The sequence below is a fragment of the Euleptes europaea genome, chromosome 15 (genome assembly GCF_029931775.1).
Source record: "Euleptes europaea isolate rEulEur1 chromosome 15, rEulEur1.hap1, whole genome shotgun sequence".
Classification (NCBI taxonomy): domain Eukaryota; kingdom Metazoa; phylum Chordata; class Lepidosauria; order Squamata; family Sphaerodactylidae; genus Euleptes; species Euleptes europaea.
In genome coordinates, this window is record NC_079326.1 from 33,738,890 (window position 1) to 33,763,708 (window position 24,819).

General features: G+C 43.1%; 2 protein-coding genes across 2 annotated transcripts in view; both read right to left on the reverse strand.

Moving 5' to 3' along the window:
• Positions 1-13,289, reverse strand: part of FAP (fibroblast activation protein alpha) — a 64,013-nt gene extending 50,724 nt beyond the window's left edge. Inside the window, exons 1-7 of the mRNA XM_056861179.1 lie at positions 13,250-13,289; positions 12,864-12,950; positions 5,823-5,927; positions 4,205-4,299; positions 4,031-4,105; positions 2,799-2,851; positions 1,344-1,416 (exon numbers count right to left, since the gene is read on the reverse strand). Coding sequence (XP_056717157.1) covers positions 1,344-1,416; positions 2,799-2,851; positions 4,031-4,105; positions 4,205-4,299; positions 5,823-5,927; positions 12,864-12,950; positions 13,250-13,289 — 528 coding nt within the window. The remainder of the gene's footprint in view (positions 1-1,343; positions 1,417-2,798; positions 2,852-4,030; positions 4,106-4,204; positions 4,300-5,822; positions 5,928-12,863; positions 12,951-13,249) is intronic.
• A 7,249-nt stretch (positions 13,290-20,538) lies between these two features.
• Positions 20,539-24,819, reverse strand: part of IFIH1 (interferon induced with helicase C domain 1) — a 41,132-nt gene continuing 36,851 nt past the window's right edge. The window contains exons 14-16 of the mRNA XM_056861280.1: positions 23,529-23,719; positions 20,835-20,928; positions 20,539-20,724 (exon numbers count right to left, since the gene is read on the reverse strand). Of these exons, the coding sequence (XP_056717258.1) occupies positions 20,539-20,724; positions 20,835-20,928; positions 23,529-23,719 (471 nt within the window). The remainder of the gene's footprint in view (positions 20,725-20,834; positions 20,929-23,528; positions 23,720-24,819) is intronic.

Here is a 24,819-nt window from a genome sequence, read left to right on the forward strand (position 1 = left end):
TGGCATATACAGATCTTCGATCCAGCCAATGATTACCATGAGATTTAGTGGATATGATGTGGGCATTGGACCAGAGATATCCGGGCCAAATTCCACTTCAGCTTTGCTGCTCTGTGGGTAGCCTTAAGCAAATCATTATGTCTCCCTTTATCCTATTTAATAGATTTGTTTTGAGGATAAAACGGATATGAATTCAAATTTACCACCTCAAGTTTCTTGGAGGAAGGGCAGAAAAGGGTGGGATAAAATATGATAAATATTTTGCGACAAAGGATGGCACTGAGTGATTAAAAACAACAACATACACTTGGACTCACAGAATCAATGATGAATCTATAGACAAGGGACCAAGTCTATATTTCTTCATACAAAGAAGCATTTCTTCACACAACGCATAGTTAAATTGTGGAACTCCTTGCCCCAGGATGTGGCAATGGCTAACAACTTGGAAGGCTTTAAGAGGGGAGTGGACATGTTCATGGAGGAGAGGGCCATTCATGGCTACTAGTCAAAATGGATACTAGTCATGATGCATACCTACTCTCTCTAGGATCAGAGGAGCATGCCTATTATATTGGGTGCTGTGGAACACAGGCAGGATAATGCTGTTGCAGTTGTCTTGTTTGTTCCTAGAGGCACCTGGTTGCCCACTGTGTGTGAACAGTTCATATTTAGGCTTTTGTGTACCCACAAGCCCTGGGTGAGTGAACTGCACCTCCACCAACAAGAACACGGTGCTCACTTTAGATTGAAAATCCTTAAACCTTCCTTCTCTCTGATTTTCTCAGATTTAGGAGCAGTGCACTCTCACAGGGGTGGGGGTGGGCATCAGATGCAAAGAAGCACTGTGTTGAGGTAACACTGCTCCCCCCCCCAGACTCAGCAAGAGCATGATGCTTACTTCTGTTCCAGCAGAATCTTTCATTTTAAGAAAGCAACCCCACTTTTGTCCATTATTTACTTTATTAGTCCAGTGGTTCTAGATCTGTCTTGGGATATTGAAGATGTCCAGAATCTGCAGTTTTCAGGAATGTAATAAAGAGGCTCTCCTGTCTTGGTCCTTGTACCTGATCTGTCGAGTTCTGAACAAGCCAAAGCGTTATGCTGTAGGCCAAACACTATCAGGACTCTGCTAAAGCACCCGCTTTCTCTGTGTACACAGTTCTAATGTGGCATAGGTCTATGCACTAGCGAAGTGTTATCTTCAATATTTTTAAACACAGTTGATGAACACAGATAAAAGGCCTGTGAAAATGATGCCTCGGCAAACATCAAAGGCAAATAAAATCTCATCTAGGGCATCAAAAAGTAACATTATTCTCACACTTCATTAGCTTACTGACCAATTTGTGTCCAGTGGGTGACCAGGATATATATTGGATGTTGTGTGGAAGCTCATATTCTTTGGCAAAGACCCTACAAAAGAGCAAAACAAGTTCGTATGAATTCGTACTTTTCATAGCGAATGGAGCCCATTGAATTTACTGTTTTAAAGCGAGGGCCTGAAATTTGGTGACTGTTAACATTCACATGTGAACATCTAAAAATGTTTCCCCACTTTTTGGGTGAGTGAATTCCGACAATCACATTTAGGTGACTGTTAACATTCACACTGAATTTCTGAGTTATCAGATATTCACATTTATCTGGCATCATCAGCATTCTCCTGCACCCAATTTCAGACATTCTCTCCTATCATACCTTTACTTATGAATGCACTCGCACGTGCAGATCAATCCAGACATGCATATAAAAATATAAAAACTAAAAAGCATGAGAATGATTCACCAAAAATTAAATGTACTAAAGTACCATTACATGAGAGCCAGCGTGGTGTAGTGGTTAAGGTGTCAGACTAGGACCTGGGAAACCCAGGTTCAAATCCCCACTTGTGCCATGGAAGCTTGTTGGGTGACCTTGGGCCAATCACCTACTCTCAGCTCTGACCCTGGCTAGCATTTGGATGGGAGACCTCCAAGGAATGCCAGGGTTGTAACGCAGAGGCAGGCAATGGCAAACCATCTCCAAACATCTCTTGCCTTGAAAACCCTACGGGGTCACCATAAATCAGCTATGACTAGATGACAACAACAACAAAAATAATCCCATTGATTATTTGACTCAACCCTTCCATTGAACATAATGTAACTTACTGTCTGATTCTCTGTATGTTTACACTGCAGAGTATTTATGAAGAAAATGTATATGCTGCCTCTACTGAAACCTGCTTGAAGCAGCTTGCAAAATAAAAACAATACAATGAAATCATAAAAACAACAGTGTAAGAACTAATACTAAAACAAGACAGGGGAATAAAAACAGCATAACTTTGAGCATCCTAAAATGATATCCATAAAACACTCCTCGGGATAGAAGTAGACAATAAAAAAGATGAAACCCATCAGTTAAACCCCTGGGGGTGGGGGGATATCTCTCAGTCACATTATATGTACACTGAGCTTAACATACTTCCGTCTATCACCTGACAAACACTCGAAGCTTGCGTGTCTGCCCATTTTTTATCTCACTTTTATTTTTTAAAAATCTGATCAATGTTCTAAATGTAAACTTTCCTCACTGTCATACCCACATGATATTACTCATCACACTCTCAAAGGATTTTTGAGGAAAAAATAGATTGGTAACAGGGTTGTAGACAATGTGACTGTTTGATAAGCCACCTCAGTGTTCCTAAAAGGAAAATATGCTGTTAGAAAGGAGAGTAAACAAAAGACAGAGCACAGACACTACACAAATGTAACGGGGTTTCAATACACAAGAAAAAGTATTATCCTTACCCATGAACAAGATCATAAATGTGATACGATGCTGTATAAGAGTACCTCCAAAGCTGAAAAAAGTCACATTAGAAAGAAAGGCATGATTATCGTATCTGGTGCACATTGCTTCTTCTCAGACCTTCTACAAAGGCCTGTGATCCTTCTAACATCCCAGCTTCTTTACAAAACATAAAGTAAACACCATTCATATCCCTATGAAAGCTGTGTGACTTCTAAAATGTCATGTCTTAGGCCAATTCTCACATATGGAAGCTTCTGGAACTATTTCTTAATGGTGCTGGTAGCTCCATGCGTAAGGGCCAGAATTTGTTCAAGTTGCTCACTATGTAGATTGCCCAACCTCTTAGAGAGTTTCCACCCTAGTACCACACCTTCCTGGAACTAGTATGGAGACTAGATCGACTAAGAGATTAGGGTGATCTACAGGATAATCTCCTTGACCTGGATGGCCAATCCAGTCTTGTCAGATCTTGGAAGCTAAGCAGGGTCATCCCTCATTAGTACATGGATGGGAGATCATCAAGGAAGTCAAGAGCTGCCACTCAGAGGCAGGGACTACTTCTGGTCATCTCTTGCCCAGAAAACCCTATGGGGTTGCCGTAAACTGGTTGAGACTTGATGGCACTTTACGCACACAAGTTAATTTGCTCTCACACATTCTAATTTGTCTCTTACATACATCCTTGTCTTCTCAAATGTATCAATATCACTTCACAATATCTATGTTTCAGTATTGGAAGTCCAGACTGAGGACATTTACTGTTGCAAACTGGGGGCAAGAGAGGACAAGGGAGGGAATGAAAGGGTCTATACTGGCAGACTTTCATCGTCTTTGCAGGGGAAAACACAAGTAGTTGGAATTCCCCCATTCCCACACTTCCCTTAAAATCTCTAAATACACCCCTGACTGAGATACGTGTTTCCCTCTCTATCTTGGAGAATTTGCCCAACAGCAGAGGACGCTGTGCCTGCTACTTTCCTACAAAAGGATTCATGCCAGAACCACTGTGAGGACAAAAGAAAATGACCTCTAAGTCCCCCCCTCCAGCATACACAATGGATTTCTTGGGCAAAAATAAGGGCTATGAAATAATCCTTTGTGATCATTTCTTTCCTACTATAATTCCTTGTGCTTTCACACACCCAAAGCCACACACACCCTGAATTCTTTAAGGGCTCCCGCTTGCAAAAGACACCACCCTCATCTAAGCAATAAACACACATTTTACCTTAGAGTAATTGCTTTCCAACAATATAAAATTCTGGTCGGCAGACAATGCATAGTTTGTGGCTTTTACTTTGTTCTGAAAGGTTAAGATGTCAGTTAGAATCCCACATATGGTCGTCCCTTTAATTAATTCTCATTCCATCCATTTACTGCAAACACCATTTGTAATACATACAAGAGTGCTGTTAGTCACGAGAGTGATTGACTGCCCAGATTCAGTGTTGTACATAATAACATCATCTTCTGCAGAGTGGTAAAGATACTCATTACCTTAAGAAGGAGGAGGAAAAACACTGCTTTAGTTACACACTAGATGTAACTGCAATGCAATTTCACTGCAGTGTCTTAAGAAGTGCACAATCTAGTAGGTTTAGAAACAGACACAACGCTGTGTATCCAACCCTATGTAGACTTTGTGAAGCAGGATATTCTTTCCTGTGTTCTCCCCAATGCTGTTCACTGAGCCCCCTGCCCAATATTTTGTTCCCTAGAATCACTGGACTTTTGGGAACAATATGGGGGCAAAATGCAATAGACCGAAATCACCACCCCGTTAAGTTTTCAGACCTAAATACTTGGGATACATAACAATGTCATTTTGATGTTGTCATTCCAAAGAGCCAAAAACAACACAATAGGATCCATGAGATATGTGGGGGTTAACACTAGCTAGAATGGAATCTATGCATTGCTGTGCCTACAGGGGTTCCAAGACAAAGCCAATGGACTCCTTTTCAGGGATGGAAGAAAGAAGAGGGGTATAAAACCCAACCTAAAAACAGAAGCTGGGTACCCAAGGTTGGGTGGAAAGAATATATATGTGTGTGTGTGTGTGTGTGTGTGTGTGTAAATGCTGAAAATATAATTTATTAGAGCGCTATATAAAGGTTAAATTTAAAAGCATTAAAATAGCACAATGGCATTTCCGGAGGTTGATAACTGTAACCACATACCAAACGCGGCCTATAGGGCCTTCATCGGTGGTTAATTAAAACCCTTGTTAAGACAGTCTTGTGCTATTTTAATGCTTTTAAATAATTTTAACCTTTATATAGCGCTTCTAATAAATTATATTTTCAGTATTTATACACACACACACACACACACACACACACACATATATTCTTTCCACCCAACCTTGGGTACCCAGCTCCTTTTCAGGGATGCCAGTTAGAGAAGGGATATTCTCCACTCATCCCACATTCCACACCACAAATGCTTTATTTTGGAAGAGCAACTCTAGAGTGCACTGAGCAGAGTGACACCCTTTTACTGAGGTCAGTTGACTTAGAAAGAACTTAAGAACATCATAAGAACATAAGAAAGACCATGCTGGATCAGACCAAGGTCCATCAAGTCTGTTCACACAGTGGCCAAACAGGTGCCTCTAGGAAGCCCACAAACAAGACAGCTGCAGCATTATCCTGCCTGTGTTCTACAGTACCTAATATAATAGCCATGTGAACAACACAGTTGAAGGGGCCCACCTCTCACGCTCCCTGCCTCTTAGTGCCCCCCTAGGTAACCTTCTCCCAGGGGGTAATACTGCCCACTTTGGGAACCACTGCTCTATGGTTTTTGGATGAATCCTAGAATGTCTGCCTGACATGATGACTTCCGGATTTGCACTGGAAGTGATGTCATGTGCCAGTACAGTGGTGGCACGCCTGTCCCCACCCCCCAATCATCATAGAAATAACATAGAAAAATGAGTTGCCAATCACTACATTCTTTTCTGTTCTTTAGAATGATTAGAATGCACTGTATTAGATACGTAGACACAAATAACTTACCTGAAACCCAGTAAGGAGAATACGTTTTATACTGATAATCTCCATCTAGATATTCTTCTAAGGTTAAAGAGTGAAGGCGGTCTTCATTGTGCTGAACTTTAGAAGTAGAACAGAGGAGAGAGTGTTAGTAACAACGAACAGGGCAAGGAAAATATAATTATTCAAAGGGCCGTTTTTCACTGAACTGGCCAGGACTGAAGTGTTTGGAAGCTACAATCCACAGTGCTAGCGGTGGCAATATATTTCTCCCAGGCTATACTTAGAGAAACCACATTGAAAGATGGTGAGCCAGGAGAATTATTCTAACATCTCATTTTACATAAGATGGGTTCCCTGTAGTCTAGGGAGCAAGCGTGGTGTAGTTAAGAGCGGTGGTTTGGAGCGGTGGACTCTGATCTGGAGAGCTGGGCTTGATTCCCCACTCTGCCACATGAGCGGCGAAGGCTAATCTGGTGAACTGGGTTTCACTTGAAGGATGGCACTCCTACACATGAAACCAGCTGGGTGACCTTGAGCTAGTCACAGCTCTCTTAGAGCTCTCTCAGCTCCACCTACCACATAGGGTGGGGAGGGGAAGGGGAAGATGATTGTAAGCCGGTTTGATCCTTCCTTAAGTGGTAGAGAAAGTCGGCATATAAAACCGACTCTTCTTCTTCTTCTAGTGGGTATTTGATTTTTGTGAAGATCAAGGATGCCAGTTGCTATTTTGATAGATCACTGGGAGCTCTCTATTCCATATGGCATTTAAGTAATTTGTATGCTAGGACCCCAAGGTGGTTAACAACACTAATTTAAAAAAACTCTTTGAATATCCACACATAAAAACATCAAATGATATAGCATCACTGGCATGAAGAAGGTCCCAGGTTCAATCCCAGGCATCTCCAGTTAAAAGGACCAGGCGGTAGGTGATGTGAAAGATTTCTGCCTGAGACCCCGGAGAGCTGCTGCCAGTCCGGGTAGACAATGCAGACCTCCATGGACCAATGGTCAGATTCAGTATAAGGCAGTTTTGTGTGTATTTAAATGGGTTCACCATCACCCATCATAAAAATGTCCTTGGAATGAATTACCAGAGCAATATACTGTAGTAAGCACTTTCCGATTGTACCATACACTGATAGGCTGTTCCAATGCAGAATCCAGAGATATAAAACACTTAACACGATTTTCCTTAATATGACTATTCCATGTATTTTCCAAAATGTATGTATTTTTAGAACAGGTGGGTGTGTTACAATGAACGCTCATGTTTGGTCAGTCAGTGTTCATGTGTGGATATTGACCTTCCAAAAGTAATTTTTTTTTAATGGCCAAACTCAGAGATAAGTCAGGGAATGTTAACAGTCACCAAATCTCAGCAAACCTTGCCATATGCCCCCAAAGTGGGAAATGGGAATCTATTTTCAGAGATTCCCAAAGATCAGTCTAGGATCTACGGTTGCCAGTGGAGAAATTCCTGGAGATTTTGGGGGTGGAGCCTGGGGAGGGTTGGGTTTGGGGAAGGGAGGGAGATCAGCAGGGTATAATGCCATAGAGTCCATCCTCCAAAGCAGCCATTTTTCCTTGGGAACTGATCTCTGTCACCTGGAGATCAGTTATAATTCCAGGAGATCTCCAGGTCCCACTTGAAGGATGGCACCCCTATGATCATCAAAACACTTCATGCATCTGACAAAGTCCTGGAGCCATTTCCAATCTTGGAAAAGTTTATACCCAGTGTCAAGGAACTTGAGTGTACAAATATCCTCACCAATTAGGTGCCTGCAGTAGAGCGAAGGAAGGGGGAGAAACCACTCCTTCCAGTCTCTTCTATGAGTGGGAATAAATTTTTGTGCAACCAAAAATGGCTCTGGAGGGAGGGGAGGGTAGATCCCAGACCACCATTGCTTTCTGCTGGCAGTTTGTGGGATCCAAGCCAAAACTTGCACAATCTTCAGTTTAATGTTTACTATTTCCTTTTGCAGTTGCTAATTTATTATTGTGTTTGTGTGTAAAATGCCATCAAGTCGCAGCCGACTTATGGCGACCCCTTCTGGGGTTTTCATGGCAAGAGACTAACAGAGGTGGTTTACCAGTGCCTTCCTCTGCATTTACTTATTATTTATTTATTATTAGCCTGATTTAAAAACTAAACTGATTTAAAAACTAAACTTAGCTGCTCTGAGCCCAACCTCTTGGTTGGGGGGAGCAGGGTAGAAATGCAATAAAATAAATAAATGTAATTGCCTGGCTAGAAATTCGACTTTCCTGCCAATGATTGTGTACACATTTGCATTAAAATCTTACAAATACATAGGTACCTAGGTTTTTAGTTTGGCCATGTTCAAGACTGGAATTTTTTCTTGTAATCTTGTAAGGTTTTTTTTTCTTAGTTGACTCATCAGAACATAGTTCTGGGAAAGCTCAAGCCAACTAAGTAACATAAACCAATAAAAATATGAGGACATTTCAACTAGAGCCCAGCCAGGCTGATATCTGCTTTGGGTTATCAAAACAGTCTGGAAAGATTGATCATTGTTTTGTGTTACCTATCAGGAATTGTAGGATACTCATTAGAAAATAAATTAGCCAGACACAGGAATTTACTAGTGGAGGAAAATACACATTTCCGTCACTCACCCACATCACACCCCCTTAAAAAAGCCATGTGAATCAGTCTTCTTTCACAGTCACAAGGTCACCGAGTCACACTTTTACCACAAGGATTATAATGAACTCAGTGGCCCAATGAACACTAAAAGAACAAGTTATGATAAATTATGAAAGTCACTCCTTCATACCCCTTATGTTTTTAATGGTCCTAATGCCCAGAGAATCCTTTGAGACATAACCCCTTATGTTTCAAACCCGCCTTGGGTTCTGAGATGCTAAGAGGAAAATGGGCATATAAACATTTTAAACGGATAAATGAAAATGATTTACAATGAAATGTAAAATTAAAAAAACCAAAAATATTCTCAGTAGTTTGTGTGCAGGCTGGGAGGTCCACCCATGTTCACCAACATAAACATTATGAAAAGAGCCTTCAGGATCAAAGCGTCGAGCCCAGCACCTTGCCCCCCATGGTGGCTAGCTAGCTGTCCCTCCACAAAGCTCACGAGGGAACCACTGTGGTCCAATGGTTATAGATTATGATCTGGGAGACCCAGGTTCAAATCTCCACTCTGTTATGGAAGCTTGCTGGGTGACCTTGGGCCAGCCACACACCCTCTGTCTAACTTTCTTCAAAGGATTGTTGTGAGGATAAAAGGGAGGAGAGGAGAACAAGGTGCCCACAGAGGAGAAAGGCAGGGTATAAATGAAATTAATTAATTAACAGCAAATAGCACTGTCTCACTGTTGCTGCCAATCACTGGCATTAAATGGCTTACTGCCTCTGAATACGGTGGTTCCATTGGTTCAAAATCCTTGTCAGATGTCTTCTCTGTGACTCTATCTAACTCCCTTTCCAAACCACTCACACTAGTGAACACCGCAGCAAGTTCTTGTGGCAGGTTATGTTGCATGTGAAGAACTACTCCCTTTGGCTGTGATGTACAACTGTGCATGAAGATGTGCCTCTATGTTCACCTTCATAAAATATAAAAAGAGCTCTGCAAGACCAAAGATCCATCAAGCCTAGCAGTATCCTTGTTTCCCATGCCAGCCCAAAAATTATTGGAATGACCCCAGTTCTAGCATTATGAAAGAGGAAGCCAAAGTTCTTTCTGTCCACTTTCTAAACACCATGCATAATTTTATAAACCTCAGTCATGTCTAGGATTGTCAACCTCCGGGTACTAGCTGGAGATCTCCTGCTATTACAACTGATCTCCAGTCGATAGAGATCAGTTCACCTGGAGAAAATGGCCGCTTTGGCAATTGGACTCTAAGTCCCTCCCTTCCCCAAACCACACCCTCCTCAGGCTCCACCTCCAAACCTCCCGCTGGTGGTGAAGGGGGACCTTTGGGACTAACAATCCAGTACGGGAGCTGTATTCACGGCACCCTTGAGTGTGCTCAGTGTCTATTCAAGAAGGGGATATGCATGCTACATTCTTCCTCAACAAGTAGACTGTCCTTGCTAAACAGAGGTACCTAAGACTTTAACACTAATTGCTAGATCTTGAAAGCCCTGCTAGATCAACACACTACTCTGCATGGATGTGAAAGCTAGAAAATGGAGAAGGCTGACAGGAAGAAAATTGATTAATTTGAAATGGGGTGTTGGAGGAGTGTTCTATGGATACCATGGACCACTAAAAACAAAACCCAATTAAGCGGGTTCTAGATAAAACCAAGCCTGAATTCTCTCTAGAAACTAAAATGACTAAACTGAGGCTATTGTACACATCATTAGAAGACAAGTCTCACTGGAAAAATGCTAGGAAAAACTGAAGGCAGTAGGAAAGAGGAAGACCCAAACCTGAGATGGATTGACCCAATCAAGGAAGCCACGGCCCTCAGGATGCAAGACCTGAGCAAAGCTGTTAATGGTAGGACGTTGTGGAGGTCATTAATTCATAGGGTTGCCATAAATTGGAAACGATTTGACAGCGCGTCACACACACACAGCCACCCGAATGCTTCCAGGAAACTGACAAGCAGTGCATGAAGGCAACAGCTTTCTACTGTCAAATGACCCCAGTAAACCAGTATTCAGAGCTATACTGCCTCTGACTCTGGAGGTTCCATTTAGTTAACACAGCTAATAATTGTTGGCAGACTTATTTGCCATTGATCTGAAAAATCCCCTTTTAAATTATCTGAGCCCACAGCACCATCACATCTAGCAGAAAATCCCTAAAATTAATTGCACATTTTGTTTTCAAAAGTAGGTTTCCCCCCCCCCCACTTCCTGTCCTGAATCTTAAGCTGATCAATTTTGGGGAGCTTAACTTGTGGGCTTTTCTTTTCCAGATGTCTGAACCACATTCTTGACTCTCATCTCTATTACAAGGACATTTGGGACTCCAGCTACCCCTAAGGTCAAATATTCACTTCTGTTTACTTTAATGGGTACATATTTTTAATGGCAGCACTTGGTATTTTTCTGTTAAGTATCTATTATTTACTCTAGAACACACAGGTCAGTTTTACAGTTGACACTGCTCCTCGCCAGTACTAATGGAGAAGAAAGCTGTCAAGACAAAAAAGACAGAAGGGCAATCCAGATAACGATCACTATCAAAGCAAATATTGAGTTGACGATAAGCTTTGAAAATAAAAGGGTTGTCAAAAAGCTCATTTCCCTTGAAGACAATATGACAGTTTCTAATTCAGAGCCTCAATATGGAGGATAAAACCTTCCACTACAATTCATGCCCCGTTAATGGACTGCCTTCTGCAGCGTGCTCCTACCATACTGGAGTCATCTGATGATGAGTCTTCATTTTATGTGCCACAGCCGCTGGATCTTCCCCCAGGTGGCAAGTCATAGCAGAGCCTTTGGGGTGGTGGCACCAAGATAATGAAACACCCTTCCCCAAGAAAGCTCTTTTCACCCTTCTTGGGTGGTCTTTAAGAGGACAGGAAATCCTCTCCTGCCAACCTCGGTTTGTCTTAGGCTAGCTCTGTTGGAGACTGGAAATTATTGTTTGGAGGCCAACTCTTCTTTTACTGATATTTTTGCTACTTCCCTGATCATTACATTTGGAAAGTTAGGGCATTTCCACATGGATTGCTCCGGCTTCTTAATTACGTTGGTTTCCCCCCCCAACCTTATAACCTTACAACATATTTCCACATGGATAGCTCCAGCTTCTTAACTACACGGGTTTCCCCCAAACCTTACAACATATTGAAAGACCATTGTAGCAGATGTCCACAATATGAGGGGAATTTGGGTAGGGGTCATGCCTGACAGTAGCTATTAAGGGTCCTCTTTTACTTTTAATGTGCTGACTGCCAAAGAACAGCTCTCAGCTGATCAGACAAAGGGGGGTTAGTTGCCAAATGTGTGTGTGTGGGGGGGGGGACCCTTGTCTCTATGCTTGTTTGTCTCTTTCATTCACACACAAACATGGCTCCTAATTTTCTGGGGGACTAGGGACCCACCAGAATGACAAAGGTGGGGGAGAGGCAGGATCCTGGCTACTAGAACACTGAATTTCAATCCAAGGGACTTTGCAGGTGAGACAGGAGGGAGGGTGTGTGTGTGAGTGAAAGAGAGAGGGAAGAGCAGAGCTGGATCCTCCCTCTCCTCCCCGGCTTTAATAGGGGTCCCAGTAAGGGCTAAACTAGATGTTACGGCATCCACGGGTCTGACCTGTAGATGAATTCAGCCACTTAAAGATGCTGCAAGGACCCTATACCCACGTGTGGTGCAACGAGGTGGTCTCCCTCCCCCCCTCCAAAACAGCCCCCCTTGGCTGTTTCCGTACTGGGGGAACAAGATTGCCTGGTCCTGCTATGCTGGGGGCCCAATCAGGATCAGGCCCTCGCAGAATTTTTAAAGGGCTGAATTCATCTCTAAAATGGTACCAGCATCCCCAGGTCTGAGCTGTGGATGCTATAATGTCTAATTTAGTTCTAAACCTGCACAGATTTGCTTGTCTTTTCTGTTGTTGTTGAAGGGGAGGGCTGGGCTGTTTAAAAATGCAGCCGCAGAGCTAGAAAGGGTGAAACTCTCAGATGCCTTGGGAAGACCACCTTGCATTATCCCGCTGGGTTGATATATAGGGTTGCCAGGTCCCTCTTCGCCATTGGTGGGAGGTTTTTTGGGTGGAGCCTGAGGAGGGCAGGGTTTGGGGAGGGGAGGGACTTCAATGCCCTAGAGTCCAGTTGCCCTAGAAGCAAACTTCAGGAGGCAACTGGGGCTACAGCGGAGGGGGCAAGAAAATTGCACTTTGCGGGGAGAAAATCCCTTTCATCCGAGGAAATGCTCCAGTGGATTCAAGCCAATCTATAAATATATGTTGAATGATCAAAACTGGTTTTTGTGCAAAACAGGAAGGTGTCACACAAGAAAGTCCTGGAAGAAGCAACTGCCTGCCTATTGCACGTACCCAGGATAATATATAAAGGTAACAGCAATAACCCTAAGAATGATGAACATACTTTGGACCCAAAACGCAACAACCGACAGCACCTGAGTACATACCGTGAAGGTCATCAATTCCGAAGCAAACATAAACACGTAGATGGCTGTTCGAAAAATGGATTGTAGCCTTGTCAAAGTACATTACCTTTTAACGCAGGTACACTTTTCACCTGAAAGGACTCTTTGCATTGACACGTGCTGGCATCTGGATAATGTCACCCCAATGGCCCTACATCTTATCAAATGCTTAGCAATGCCAACAAGGCAAACAACTTGAAACAAAAAACACCAAGAACTTTAAATCAACCATTAGCTTAAAAAAATACCAGCAGATATCAATCTCTTTCCAAATTCTATGCATGTTAAACCCAATGGAAAAGAAGGCCACTGGAATCAGCCTTACCGGGCGTCGGATTACGTGTTTTGAGGCTTTCCAGCGTCATCTTACCTCCTGAAGGAAATAATACAATGCACATAATGAGCAAAGCCAGCAAAAGGCATGAGACGGCTCCGACAACGATTTTCATCCGGGTCTGCAGGATAGAAACCAGTTACAATTTATGTCTTTCCTTAAAGCACAAAGCTTTATGGTTTTTGCTGCAGCTTATTCCCTCCCTCCTCCCAAGACAATAAGATTTTAGCAGCCATCTGAACTAAGCATGCTAACAGCAGAAGTTCTCCTTGGAAGTATGAGAGGAATAATTCTTGTTCCTTTTTGCTATGAAAAACATGTGTCTGCCTCAGATATTTCCTCACAGCAGATGCAGCCCTTTTTTAAAAGCTGAAAATTAGATTTTAGGGGTTTTTCTTACAGACCTTCATTCTTCCGGATGTGTTCTAAAAGATTTCTCGCTCTCCCTCGCTCGTCTGGATGTTGGACATTGGATTTCCGAAAACCGTTTGCAAAAGCAGAGTCAGCTTTCTCCGACGGAGGCCAAATTCTCAGGCAGACTTTTTTCTTCTGTACTTTTCTATACCGTGCCAAATTTCAAAGGGTTTTCCATAAAATTGGAAACAGATTTTTGAGGGCGTTCTCAGACCTGAAGTGAACTGTGGGTGGCTGCAGAGGGCTGTATCGTTTCCCCGTTCATGTAAATCGTGACCCAAATCTGATTACATGTCGGGTCTGTGGGTTATATGACTCAACACCAAACGGGATGTGTGACTGAGAAAAGCATTTTACTGTGTGTTTTGGAATCACGTGAAGTTAAAAATCTTATTTACAGCAGCAAAAGAAAAATCCTCCAGGCTACTTTTTCTGTTGACTTTTGCTTCCATTTCCATTCCCTCTGCTGTGATACAAGGAGTATTATTATGGAAGGCCACCAAATGTTTAGCAGCAGGTTGGGGGCGCTGTTGAAAATGATCTTCGCAAACTCACTCCATTTATGAAAACTTGGGAGAACCGGATTTGATTCCCCACTCCTCCACATGAGCGACGGATAGGGTTGCCAGGTCCCTCTTCGCCACCGGAGGGAGGTTTTTGGGGCAGAGCCTGAAGAGGGCGGAGTTTGGGGAAGGGAGGGACTTCAATGCCATAGAGTCCAATTTCCAAAGCGGCCATTTTCTCCAAGTGAACTGATCTCTATCACTTGGAAATCACTTGTAATAGCAGGAGATCTCCAGCTAGTACCTAGACATTGGCAACAATAGCGGTGGACACTAATCTGGTGAACTGGGTTGGTTTCCCCATTCCTCCACATTAAGCCAGCTGGGTGACCTTGGCTAGTCACAGTTCTCTTAGAGCTCTCTCAGCCCCACATACTTCACAGGGTGTCTGTTGTGGGTAGAAGAAGGGAAGGTGATTGTAAGCTGGTTTGATTGTTCCTTAAGTGGTAGAGAAAGTTGGCATATAAAAACCAACTCTTCTTCTTCTGCTTCTCCTACTACTACTACTACTACTACTACTACAACTACTACACAGGAATGTAAATCTCAGAGATTTAAACAAGAGTACTCTTGCTAAGTATACTTTCAAAAGAAAATGACAGGACACTGAAGGCAAAGAAGCAATCCCCTGCAATAGTTCTGCAGCTACTATTCAAAATATGGGCACTTCATTAAATGCAATGGGATCTTGATGTAAAAGTTTCACCCTTAATAACTGTTGGACACAATTGGTTTCTTAGCAGCTTTTTCCTGTTGACTTGCCCAGCAGGCCTATTGATGCCCTGGTCAACCTCTGTAATGGGGAAGTGATCCTCACCGTTGGCACTCCTAGGTGCCCTCTCCCGTCAGTACAGTCCCTTCACAGTACTCTACTTTGGGTGATGAAGGATTAGATCCAGCCAGTCTTTTCCCTGGTGAAAAAGAGAGGCGGAATCCCCCTTTTGACCACCAAAAAGGCCATGCTGAGGATCATGGGATCTACCTGGACAAAAGCCACAGGGGACAGGGGCTGTAATAATGCGAATTGGATGAGACTGAACAAAACAAGTTGGCTGGATCCAACCTGAAGTGACAAGGATGATAGCACGCACGAACTGATTTCATACAGTGCAAGAAGTGCACGATGTATACATACTATTGCTTGTTATTGGCAATAGTTATAAAAGGTACCAGCTGTAATTGCTGTGAGCATCCATGCTGAATAATGATGGATGATACTGTCACGGTGCACAGAATTAAGGTTGTCAGGAATACCTAGCAGCTCAGAAGCTGAGTGTGGACACCCTGCCCTGCTCAGTATTGTCACGGCTCTCAAATATTACAGCTAGTATTTTCCATAATGGCTTTGGCAACCACTGCCAGTAATCTGATAACTCCACTCGCTGGCAGAAAACGCAGAGCTTAGGCAAAGCATGACCTAGAAAAAGCCTATACTAAAGGGCTCGTCTCTGGTCAATTGTACAGTTACCCTGCTAACTTACACAGAGTTATACCCTGCTAAGCCCTCAGACTTCGATGGATTTAGAAGGGTGTAACTTTGGATGTTTAGGATTGTACCACAAAGACTTCCTCTGAGGACCAAATCCTTTTCAATGTATGAAAGAGGTAGGAGAATCATAGAATTGGAAGGGATCACCAGGGTCATCTAGTCCAACCCCCTGCACAATGCAGGAAATTCCATACTACCTCCCCCCCACACACCCCCAGTGACCCATACTTCATGCACAGAAGATGGCCAAGGTGCCCTCCCTCTCATGATCTACCTAAGGTCATAGAATCAGCATTGCTGACTGATGGCCATCTAGCCTCTTCTTAAAAATCTCCAGGGAAGGAGAGCTTACCTCCCAAGGAAGCCTGTTCCACTGAGGAACTGCTGACGGTTAGAAAATAATTCCTAATGTCTAGACGGAAAGATGTGTGAGCACCTCACATTCTGCAAACTTTTTAGAGGAGGGTTGCGCTTTTTCATTTCAGCAAGAGAACTAAATATAGCATGTTTCTTTTTGCTGGCCCCTTAACCAATGACACTGATTTCATTTGGTTATCTGAGCCTGGTCCCCCATGCCACACACACACACACACACACACACACACTTTCTGCAGCTGCAAGAGTTCTATGTCCTGTTCAATGCACCAAAATACTGCGCTCAGAAAACCAACAAAAGCAGAGCTGATTCGGGAACACCTACCAAATACCCATTTAACGGCATTCACAGCTGATTAGTACTTCATCACTGGAACCGTATCAGACCATTCAGATGTCAGTAAGATTGTGACACCCAGTTTATAGCTTTTGCAGAAGGCCTGCCAGAGTTAGGAAAGCCCAACTTCAGCTGCTTGCTCTTTTGAAGAAACCATTTTCTTTACTTAGTAACAAAAAAATTGCAGCAGAGGCAGAGCCGTCGGAAGCAGCCACCTTATATTGGATCAGACCACCTAGCCCAGGACCTGACTATTAAATGGGTCTGGAGCAGATTCAGGAGACTGATGATCATGGAACATTGAAAACATGTGCTCTACTGCTCAGCTGTGGACCGCACAATTTTCTTGAACAGCAGGATACTGTGGTTGGGATAGGGTTGCCAGGTCCCTCTTCACCACTGGTGGGAGGGTTTTAGGGCAGAGCCTGAGGTCTGGGGAGGGGTTTCAGTGACACAGTGTCCAATTGTCAAAGCGGCCATTTTCTCCAGGTGCATTGATCTCTATCAGCTGGAGATCAGTTGTAATAGCAGGAGATCTCCAGCTATTACCTGGAGGTTGGCAACCCTTTTGGGAAGATCTAGATGGAAGTCCTTTAGCTAATAGCTATTTGTTTGAGCTGCAAGTCATGTACTTTTGGCAGTGTGAGATAGACATTCACCTTATGCCACTAAAGAAAATTTTCCCCATGGAAAAAGCTATGGCGAAATAGGTGTTACACCGGGTCCCCATCTTGGGATTTAGCATTTTCACTTTCCTTCTCTGAACCTTGTTTGCTCCCAGTTGAAGATTGTGCTCTTCCAGCCGCTGCAGAACACACCTCCGGGCCTTTGCAAGACACGCCTCGCAAGCATCCACTGGGAGCGTGGACTTTTGCCAGGATTACAACATCACTCGGCTCAGGATTCCAGTCATAGGCTAGGAATTATATGTGGCTCTGTTCACATTTCTGAGGACTTTCATTTTGCATTTATACATTGTATTTTACTGATAGGTAGTGTCTTTGAGATGATTTTCTGAATTAATATAATTGGTTTCGTTTTTGCCATCAGCGCTTGTTTCACTTTGCTTAATTACCTGGAGGTTGGCATCCCTAGGTTGGGTAGATCTAGATGTAAGACCATTAGCAGGTGCAAGTGAGAACAACACATCTAGAGGGGCCACCTTTTTTGCTTAAGTAGCAACTAGCAACTCCTGTGCCTTTAAGAACTGCCTGTTAGGGATTTAACATGTGTGGCTTTCACTCAGCACAGGTACATAGCAATAAGCAAAGCTTCACAATGAATTTCTGTCTGTCATGTGGCCTTAGTACCTCATGGGGGGCAATGGCTGTCTTAGGTGTGGCTGGGGTAAGGTTGCCAACCTCCGGAAAGTAGCTGGAGATCTCCTGCTATTACAACTGATCTCCAGCCAACATAAATCAGTTCATTGGTTCTTGTAGGTTATCCGGGCTGTGTAACCGTGGTCTTGGAATTTTCTTTCCTGACGTTTCGCCAGCAACTGTGGCAGGCGTCTTCAGAGGAGTAACACTGAAGGACAGTGTCTCTCAGTGTCAAGGGTGTAGGAAGATATAGTCAGAAAGGGGTTGGGTTTGAGCTGAGTCATTGTCCTGCAAAAGTAATGAGCTAATCATTGTCCTGCAAGTATCAAGATAATGTGCTAATGACGGTGTGGTATGTTAACATGGAACCATTGTATCCTGAAGTGATCTGTTAATGTGTGAAGTCCAAAGCTAATCTCCATGGCTATTGTTGACTATAGTCTTTGTTAGTCTGGAGGTTTTTAGGACAGGAAGCCAAGCCTTGTTCATTCTTAAACTCTTTTCTTTTCTGTTAAAGTTGTGCTGATGTTTATGAATTTCAATGGCTTCTCTGTGCAATCTGACAAAATAGTTGGTAGAATTGTCCAGTCTTTCAGTGTCTTGGAATAAGACCCTGTGTCCTGTTTGTGTCAGTCCATGTTCAGCCACTGCTGATTTCTCAGGTTGGCCAAGTCTGCAGTATCTTTCATGTTCTTTTATCCTTGTTTGTATGCTGCGTTTTGTGGTCCCGATGTAAACTTCTCCACAGCTGCAAGGTATACGATATACTCCTGCAGAGGTAAGGGGGTCTCTTTTGTCTTTTGCTGATCGTAGCATTTGTTGTATTTTCTTGGTGGGTTTAAACACTGTTTGTAGGTTATGTTTTTTCAAAAGTTTCTCCATCCTATCAGTGACTCCTTTAATAAATGGCAATAATACCTTTCCTATGGGAGACTGTTTTTCCTGAGTTTTCTGATAAATCAGTTCACCTGGAGAAAATGGCCGTTTTGGCAATTGGACTCTATGGCATTTAAGTCCCTCCCCTCCCCAAACCCTGCCCTCCTCAGGGTCTGCCCCAAAAACCTCCCGCTGGTGGCGAAGAGGGACCTGGCAACCCTAGGCTGGGGGAGCTCACTTGCTCATTTACAGTGAGGTATGTCTCAGAGGGTAGCCCTGTTCATCTGCACTAGAACAGGTAATTTCCAGCCCAGTAGCGCCTTAAGAGATTTTTGGGGAGCTTTTAACTCTTGGAAGCTCATACCCCCCAAAATCTTGCTGGTCTCTAAGGTGCTGCAAGTCTGGAATCAAGATGAGGGAGATGCTCACCTCTGCTGACTTGACTTTCTGCTTCATCATCCTCTTCGCAAGGCAACAAGCAACAACGGCCCATTTGCTGCTGGATGGATGCAGTATCAACCCATTCATCAACCACCACTCTAAAATGGGACCCAGCATAGTGTAGTGGTTAGAGTGTCAGACTAGGATCTGGGAGACCCAGGTTCAAATCCTCACTTGTGCCATGGAAGCTACTGGGTGTTGCTCTCTCAGCCTAAACTAAGGAAGTGTTAGTTGCAAAAACACAATGGAGGTAGGGTTGCCAGATCCCCCCTCTCCTCCAGTGGGAAGTTTTTGGGGCAGAGGTGAGGGAGAGATTGCGTGCACAGCTGCGCCAACATGATCACGTCACTCCCGGTTTACACTTCTGGTTTACACCCAGAATCCCTCTGCCACTCCACTGCTGCCGGGGCAAAGCAAGAAAGAAGTTGATTTTTATATGCCTAATTTCTCTACCACTTAAGAGAGAATCAAACTGGCTTACAATCACCTTCCCTTCCACCCCCCCTAACAGACACCCTGTGAGGTAGGTGGGGCTGAGTGTGTGTGACTAGCCCAAGGTCACCAAGGAGTGGCCCGCACCCCATGAGAGATGAGCAGGAACCACTGCTGCTACCGGAAGCCAGCTGCCTGAGCTGCAGGCGGGGAAATGAAGGGCTCAGGGGTCCATTGCAGGACAAAAGCAAGCATTCATCAACTCTACACTTCTGTTTTATTTTTTGAGAATGCATCCTCTCCATTTAGGAACTATCCAAACAAGCAAAAAAAAAAAAAAGTCAACTAAGGCTATTTTTCCTCTTTTTTTATTGATACAATTGATTTTTTTTGTTGAACTGCAAGCTATCCAGTAAGAAATGCACCTAGATGAACTACATAAATATCTGTGACATTACAATGCACCACAGTATATTCAGACTGCAGAAACATATTTCATCTTTGTGTGTGTGTGTGTAAATCTGACTGAAAATGGATACAGCAGGAATGCTGTTTTCTTTTAACATAACTTTGCAAGGATTTGAAAAAAGGTTTAAAGCTACACACTGAGTAACAAAATAAGCTTAATGCTTCCTGCTGTTTACTAAGTTTTTAAAAATGATATTCCCTTGGTCTAATATTGCTTGTCTTTTCTTGTCCCACCCAAGGGGTGGGTGGGAGACAATCTTCCTAAAAGAACTATCTCATTCAATGCTTTGAATGCGTTTGGTGACTCCCTGACTTTAGAAATACCGTGCTGATCTACACAGCGATATTCATCATCCAATATTTCTGCCACCGACGATTTCTCACTCAGTGGCTTGCAGCTGTTATGTGCGAACTGCTTCCATTCAAAAGGACTGTTCTGAGGTAATACAAGAGCTCTCGTCATTCACATATGCCATCATTTGACACTTCAGTCGCTGAGTCATAGAAGTGCATATGTGAATTTGCCCTTAGTTTGTAAGGAACAACTGCAGCTGCCTCTGGATTTCTTAATTTTCATCACTAGATTCACAGTGTTCTGCATAATCGAAATCTGGAAACTTAATGGGCAGCTCTTTCCATTTTTTTAAGATCTGGTTTGGAGCAGTTTTCTTGTCTTTGAATACAACCACAAAATTTTCGATTTTTAAGCATGGCAGGTCTAGGCCTCGGTACACCATCATAGTCCCCCAAGCCTGCAAAACAAAAACAAAAAAATTAAGGAAAACGCCAATCATATACTATTATGAAAGATGTACTGGAGAGAAAGACAATCATAACAAACCAACCCGTAATACACACTCACCTGTCCACAATCTTTGCAGATAATTTCTCCATTTATTTGATAATCGGCTTCCTTTGCTTGCAGAGTCCTGTTTTCTCTTACATCATAGAGCTCCCTGAAAGTGTTTGAGAAATAGGAATTAGTTTTTTGCAAGTAAGAACATTATTATTGATGGGTGAAGCTGTTCTTTTCCTAGGCGGGAAGGGATTCAAGACATAGGATTGCACTGCATGGGTTCGAAGGCAAAAGAATCTCTGAAGACAACTCCAGATTTTAGGCAACAAACACAACTGCTGCATTATGCCGGGTCTACGCCGGTGAGAGCACACAACTGTATACCTGTGTCCAAAAGTGCTGACTGCAGGAAGGTTCTTAGGGCACAGCCAGGTGAAACCTAAGATCTCCTAACATACTTAATTTTGTTTAAAATCAGCTCTTTGAAAGGGAGGATTGGGGCGTTGCTGTGGCACTGGAGCAGGGTTTTAAAAAACAAACGGTTTCCCAGTGCCCTTTTCCCAGATATAAATCTATTATCCCTGAACTGTTTCTAGCCCTGGTATTGGGGGGGCGGGGGCGGGGAGAAACTCTTTTCCCCATACCAAGGCTAATACCAAGCCAGTGTGGTGTAGTGGTTAAGAGTGGTGGTTTGGAGTGGTGGACTCTAATCTGGAGAACGGAGTTTGACTCCCCACTCCTACACATGAAGCCAGCTGGGTGACCTGGGGCTAGTCACAGCTCTCTTAGAGCTGCCTCAGCCCCACGTGCCTCATAAGGTGTCTGTTGTGGGGAGGGGAAGGTGATCGTAAGCCGGTCTGATTCTTCTTTAAGTGTTAGAGAAAGTTGGCACATAAAAACCAACTCTTCTTCTTCTAATGGCAATGGTGATGGGAAAGGAGCATTTCCACCCAGGAGATGGCAAAGGGAAATGGTTAACTTCTGACCCCAGAGCCACAGCCCTAGTCCATATGAGATTTCCCTGTGGTGGCCATTAAAGCAAATTAATCATGTCAAAAAAATCCCATCATGGAGCTCTTGCAACTGGTGCAGCTGCTTCCTCAGTGATGTGAATTCAGGTGTTTAAAGATGGGTAAAGTGTTGGTAGAGCTGAAATGGTAGTGCTCCTGATAAGGGGCAGAAGAGAAGCTTTGTACATAAAAGTTCTGGGTTCAGTCCCTGACATGTCCAGTTAAAGGAAACATGTGCAAGTAAAGACATTTCTTTGCCAAAGATCCTGAGAACTACTGCATGTCACAGCAGATGAATTACTTGGGCAGAGCAATATTGAACCTAAGGCATAATTCAGTATAAGGCCGATTCCTAAATTGACCTAGATCTAAAACAGCGGTACTCACTCTGAGGATCATGGACAGCCACCTTTGCAAATCCCATAAACCAAAAGAGTCCCAGGACTACCGTATGTCCTGTGCATCACCCAAAACACATGTAAACAGTAATAATATAACCCTTTCAATTACCAAGGAAAGAGCCCTGTGGCGTAGAGTAGTAAGCTGCAGTACTGCAGTCCAAGCTCTGTTCACGACCTGAGTTTGAGCCCAACGGAAGTTGGTTTCAGGTAGCCGGCTCAAAGTTGACTCAGCCTTCCATCCTTCCGAGGTCAGTAAAATGATTACCCATCTTGCTAGGGGTAAAGGGAAGATGACTGGGGAAGGCACTGGCAAACCACCCCGCAAACAAAGTCTGCCCAATAAACGTCAGGATGTGACGTCACCTCATGGGTCAGGAATGACCTGGTGCTTGCACAGGGGACCTTTACCTTTCAATTACCAAACTATCCCTGAGCATCTTGGCTTGCCTTTCCCCACTATTTGGAGTTTGCTTTATGGGTTAGCAGCACAATCAAGAGTGGTATGCCCACTCTACCTCCTCATGCAGCTGCCTATGTTGACCAGCCGCAATACAGAACCCATATATCTGTGACGGGGTAAGGCATGAACCCATACCTCGACACAGGAGACTGAGGAGTCTCCTCTGGGAAGGGTCAGACCAGATGGTGAAACAAGTAGCCAAATTTTGTGCCGCAATATGTAAGATCCGTCAGATAAAGCTGGCTCTTGGTAATTTAACTTAAAATGGGGAAATGTTATATGAATTTGAGGTCTTTTAAATTGCTTAAACTATCTAAGAATTGTATAGTATTTAGTTTTAGATACTGTATTTTTTTCTCTTTTCCCTCAATTTTATCCTGTAACTGATATGAATGTTTTAATTGTATTAGCCCTACTAATTAATAAATCTGAATTTGAAATCTGAATCTGATACCTCAACATAATCCCTGTGGACAAGATGTGCTGCATTCCAAAAATGAAACAGTTATATGTAGTAATGATGAAGATATTCCAATTTCTCAAGGAACTGCACACTTTCCTGGAACATGGGGCAGGAGCTATGAGGGAACTGTGCTCAGAAGAGCCCCAGGTGGCATGTCAAAGAGCCACATACCACTCCTGAACCACTAAGCGAGTATCACTGAGATTATTTTAGGGGGAAGACACCAAATAGTGTGTGTAAAGATATTCCTTTTTCTTTTTTATTAATAAGGGTTACATTTCATTTCACAATTTCTTCTGTGCATGTTCTCCCTCATTCCCTACTGAATGAAGCCTGAACATTATGTCCCCTGAGCTATAAAGTTTTAACTGCTGTTCTGGCAGTAGCACAAATTCCAGAGAAAAGATGCTAGATAACCCCACTTACTGGAATTCCTGTTTGGCATTGACATGATGCATCTTTTCAATAACTTGTATGTCTTCTCCCGAACATACTACCTTGGGGCAGTTTTTGCATCGGAATTTTATCAAGGACGGGTTTTGCTTGCATACTTTACGCAGCTCTCTCTTTGCCTTCATTTTGACTTCCATTTTACTTTGTACCTGAAAGCCTTCAATCTAACAACAGAAGAAATACACAAAAAGTTGTAATCTTCTGAGGCCACGAAATGGGCACATCTTGTGATCTGTGAGGTGATCTCAAACCAAACTTCAAATACTTCACAAGTGAAAATTCATATCAAAATTATTTAAAAACAATATTAACTTCAAGATAATGGGAGGGGTTGTGGCTCAGTGGTAGAGCCTCTGCTTGGCATGCAGAAGGTCCCAGGTTCAATCCCCAGTTAAAGGGACTAGGCAAGTAGGTGATGTGAAAGACCTCTACCTGAGACCCTGGAGAGCCACTGCCAGTCTCAGTAGACAATATTGACTTTGATGGACCAAGAGTCTGACTCCGTATAAGGCAGCTTCATGTATTCAATGCTTCTGTGTGTCTTCCTATCACCCACTAAACCAATTGCAGACAATCTATATTACATTAGTTTACCTTGTACACCTTGGTATGTAGATCATGATGGGTAGCCATGTTAGTCTGTCTGTAGCTGTAGAAAAGAGCAAGAGTCCAGTAGCATCCTAAAGACTAACAAAATTTCTTGCAAGGTATGAGCTTTCGTGAGTCACAGCTCACTTCTTCAGTGACTGAAGAAGTGAGCTGTGACTCACGGAAGCTCATACCCTGTCAGAAATGTGTTAGTCTTTAAGATGCTACTGGACTCTCGTTCTTTTCTACTGCTTTGGTAATGTAGTTCAACATTATAGGCAGCATTATAGGCAACATTATAGTCATCATAGGCCTACTGTGTAGGCTTGCTTGCAAAGGAAGAAGTAGTTCAGATCATCAAGGAACACTTCAGTAATCAATCTTTTTTTCAAGTGGTTTCTAAGATGCCAGGATGCATTTGCACCAGCCATTTTTATACTCAGTCTAGACATGATGAGGATGTTCATACTGATGGTTTTCATGCCCATATTTACATAATAAAGTCAGACTGGTGGGTAAGTCCTGATTTTCGTATCAAAAGTAACATACGGCCAGCCTTTCTGTGTGAATATAAAAGCCAGAGATCTCCCCAGCACCAACCAGAACTCACAGGTCCCTGGTAAAGCAAAAGACTTTTTATTAATATACCTGCAGATTAATTTTAGAATTCTAATAT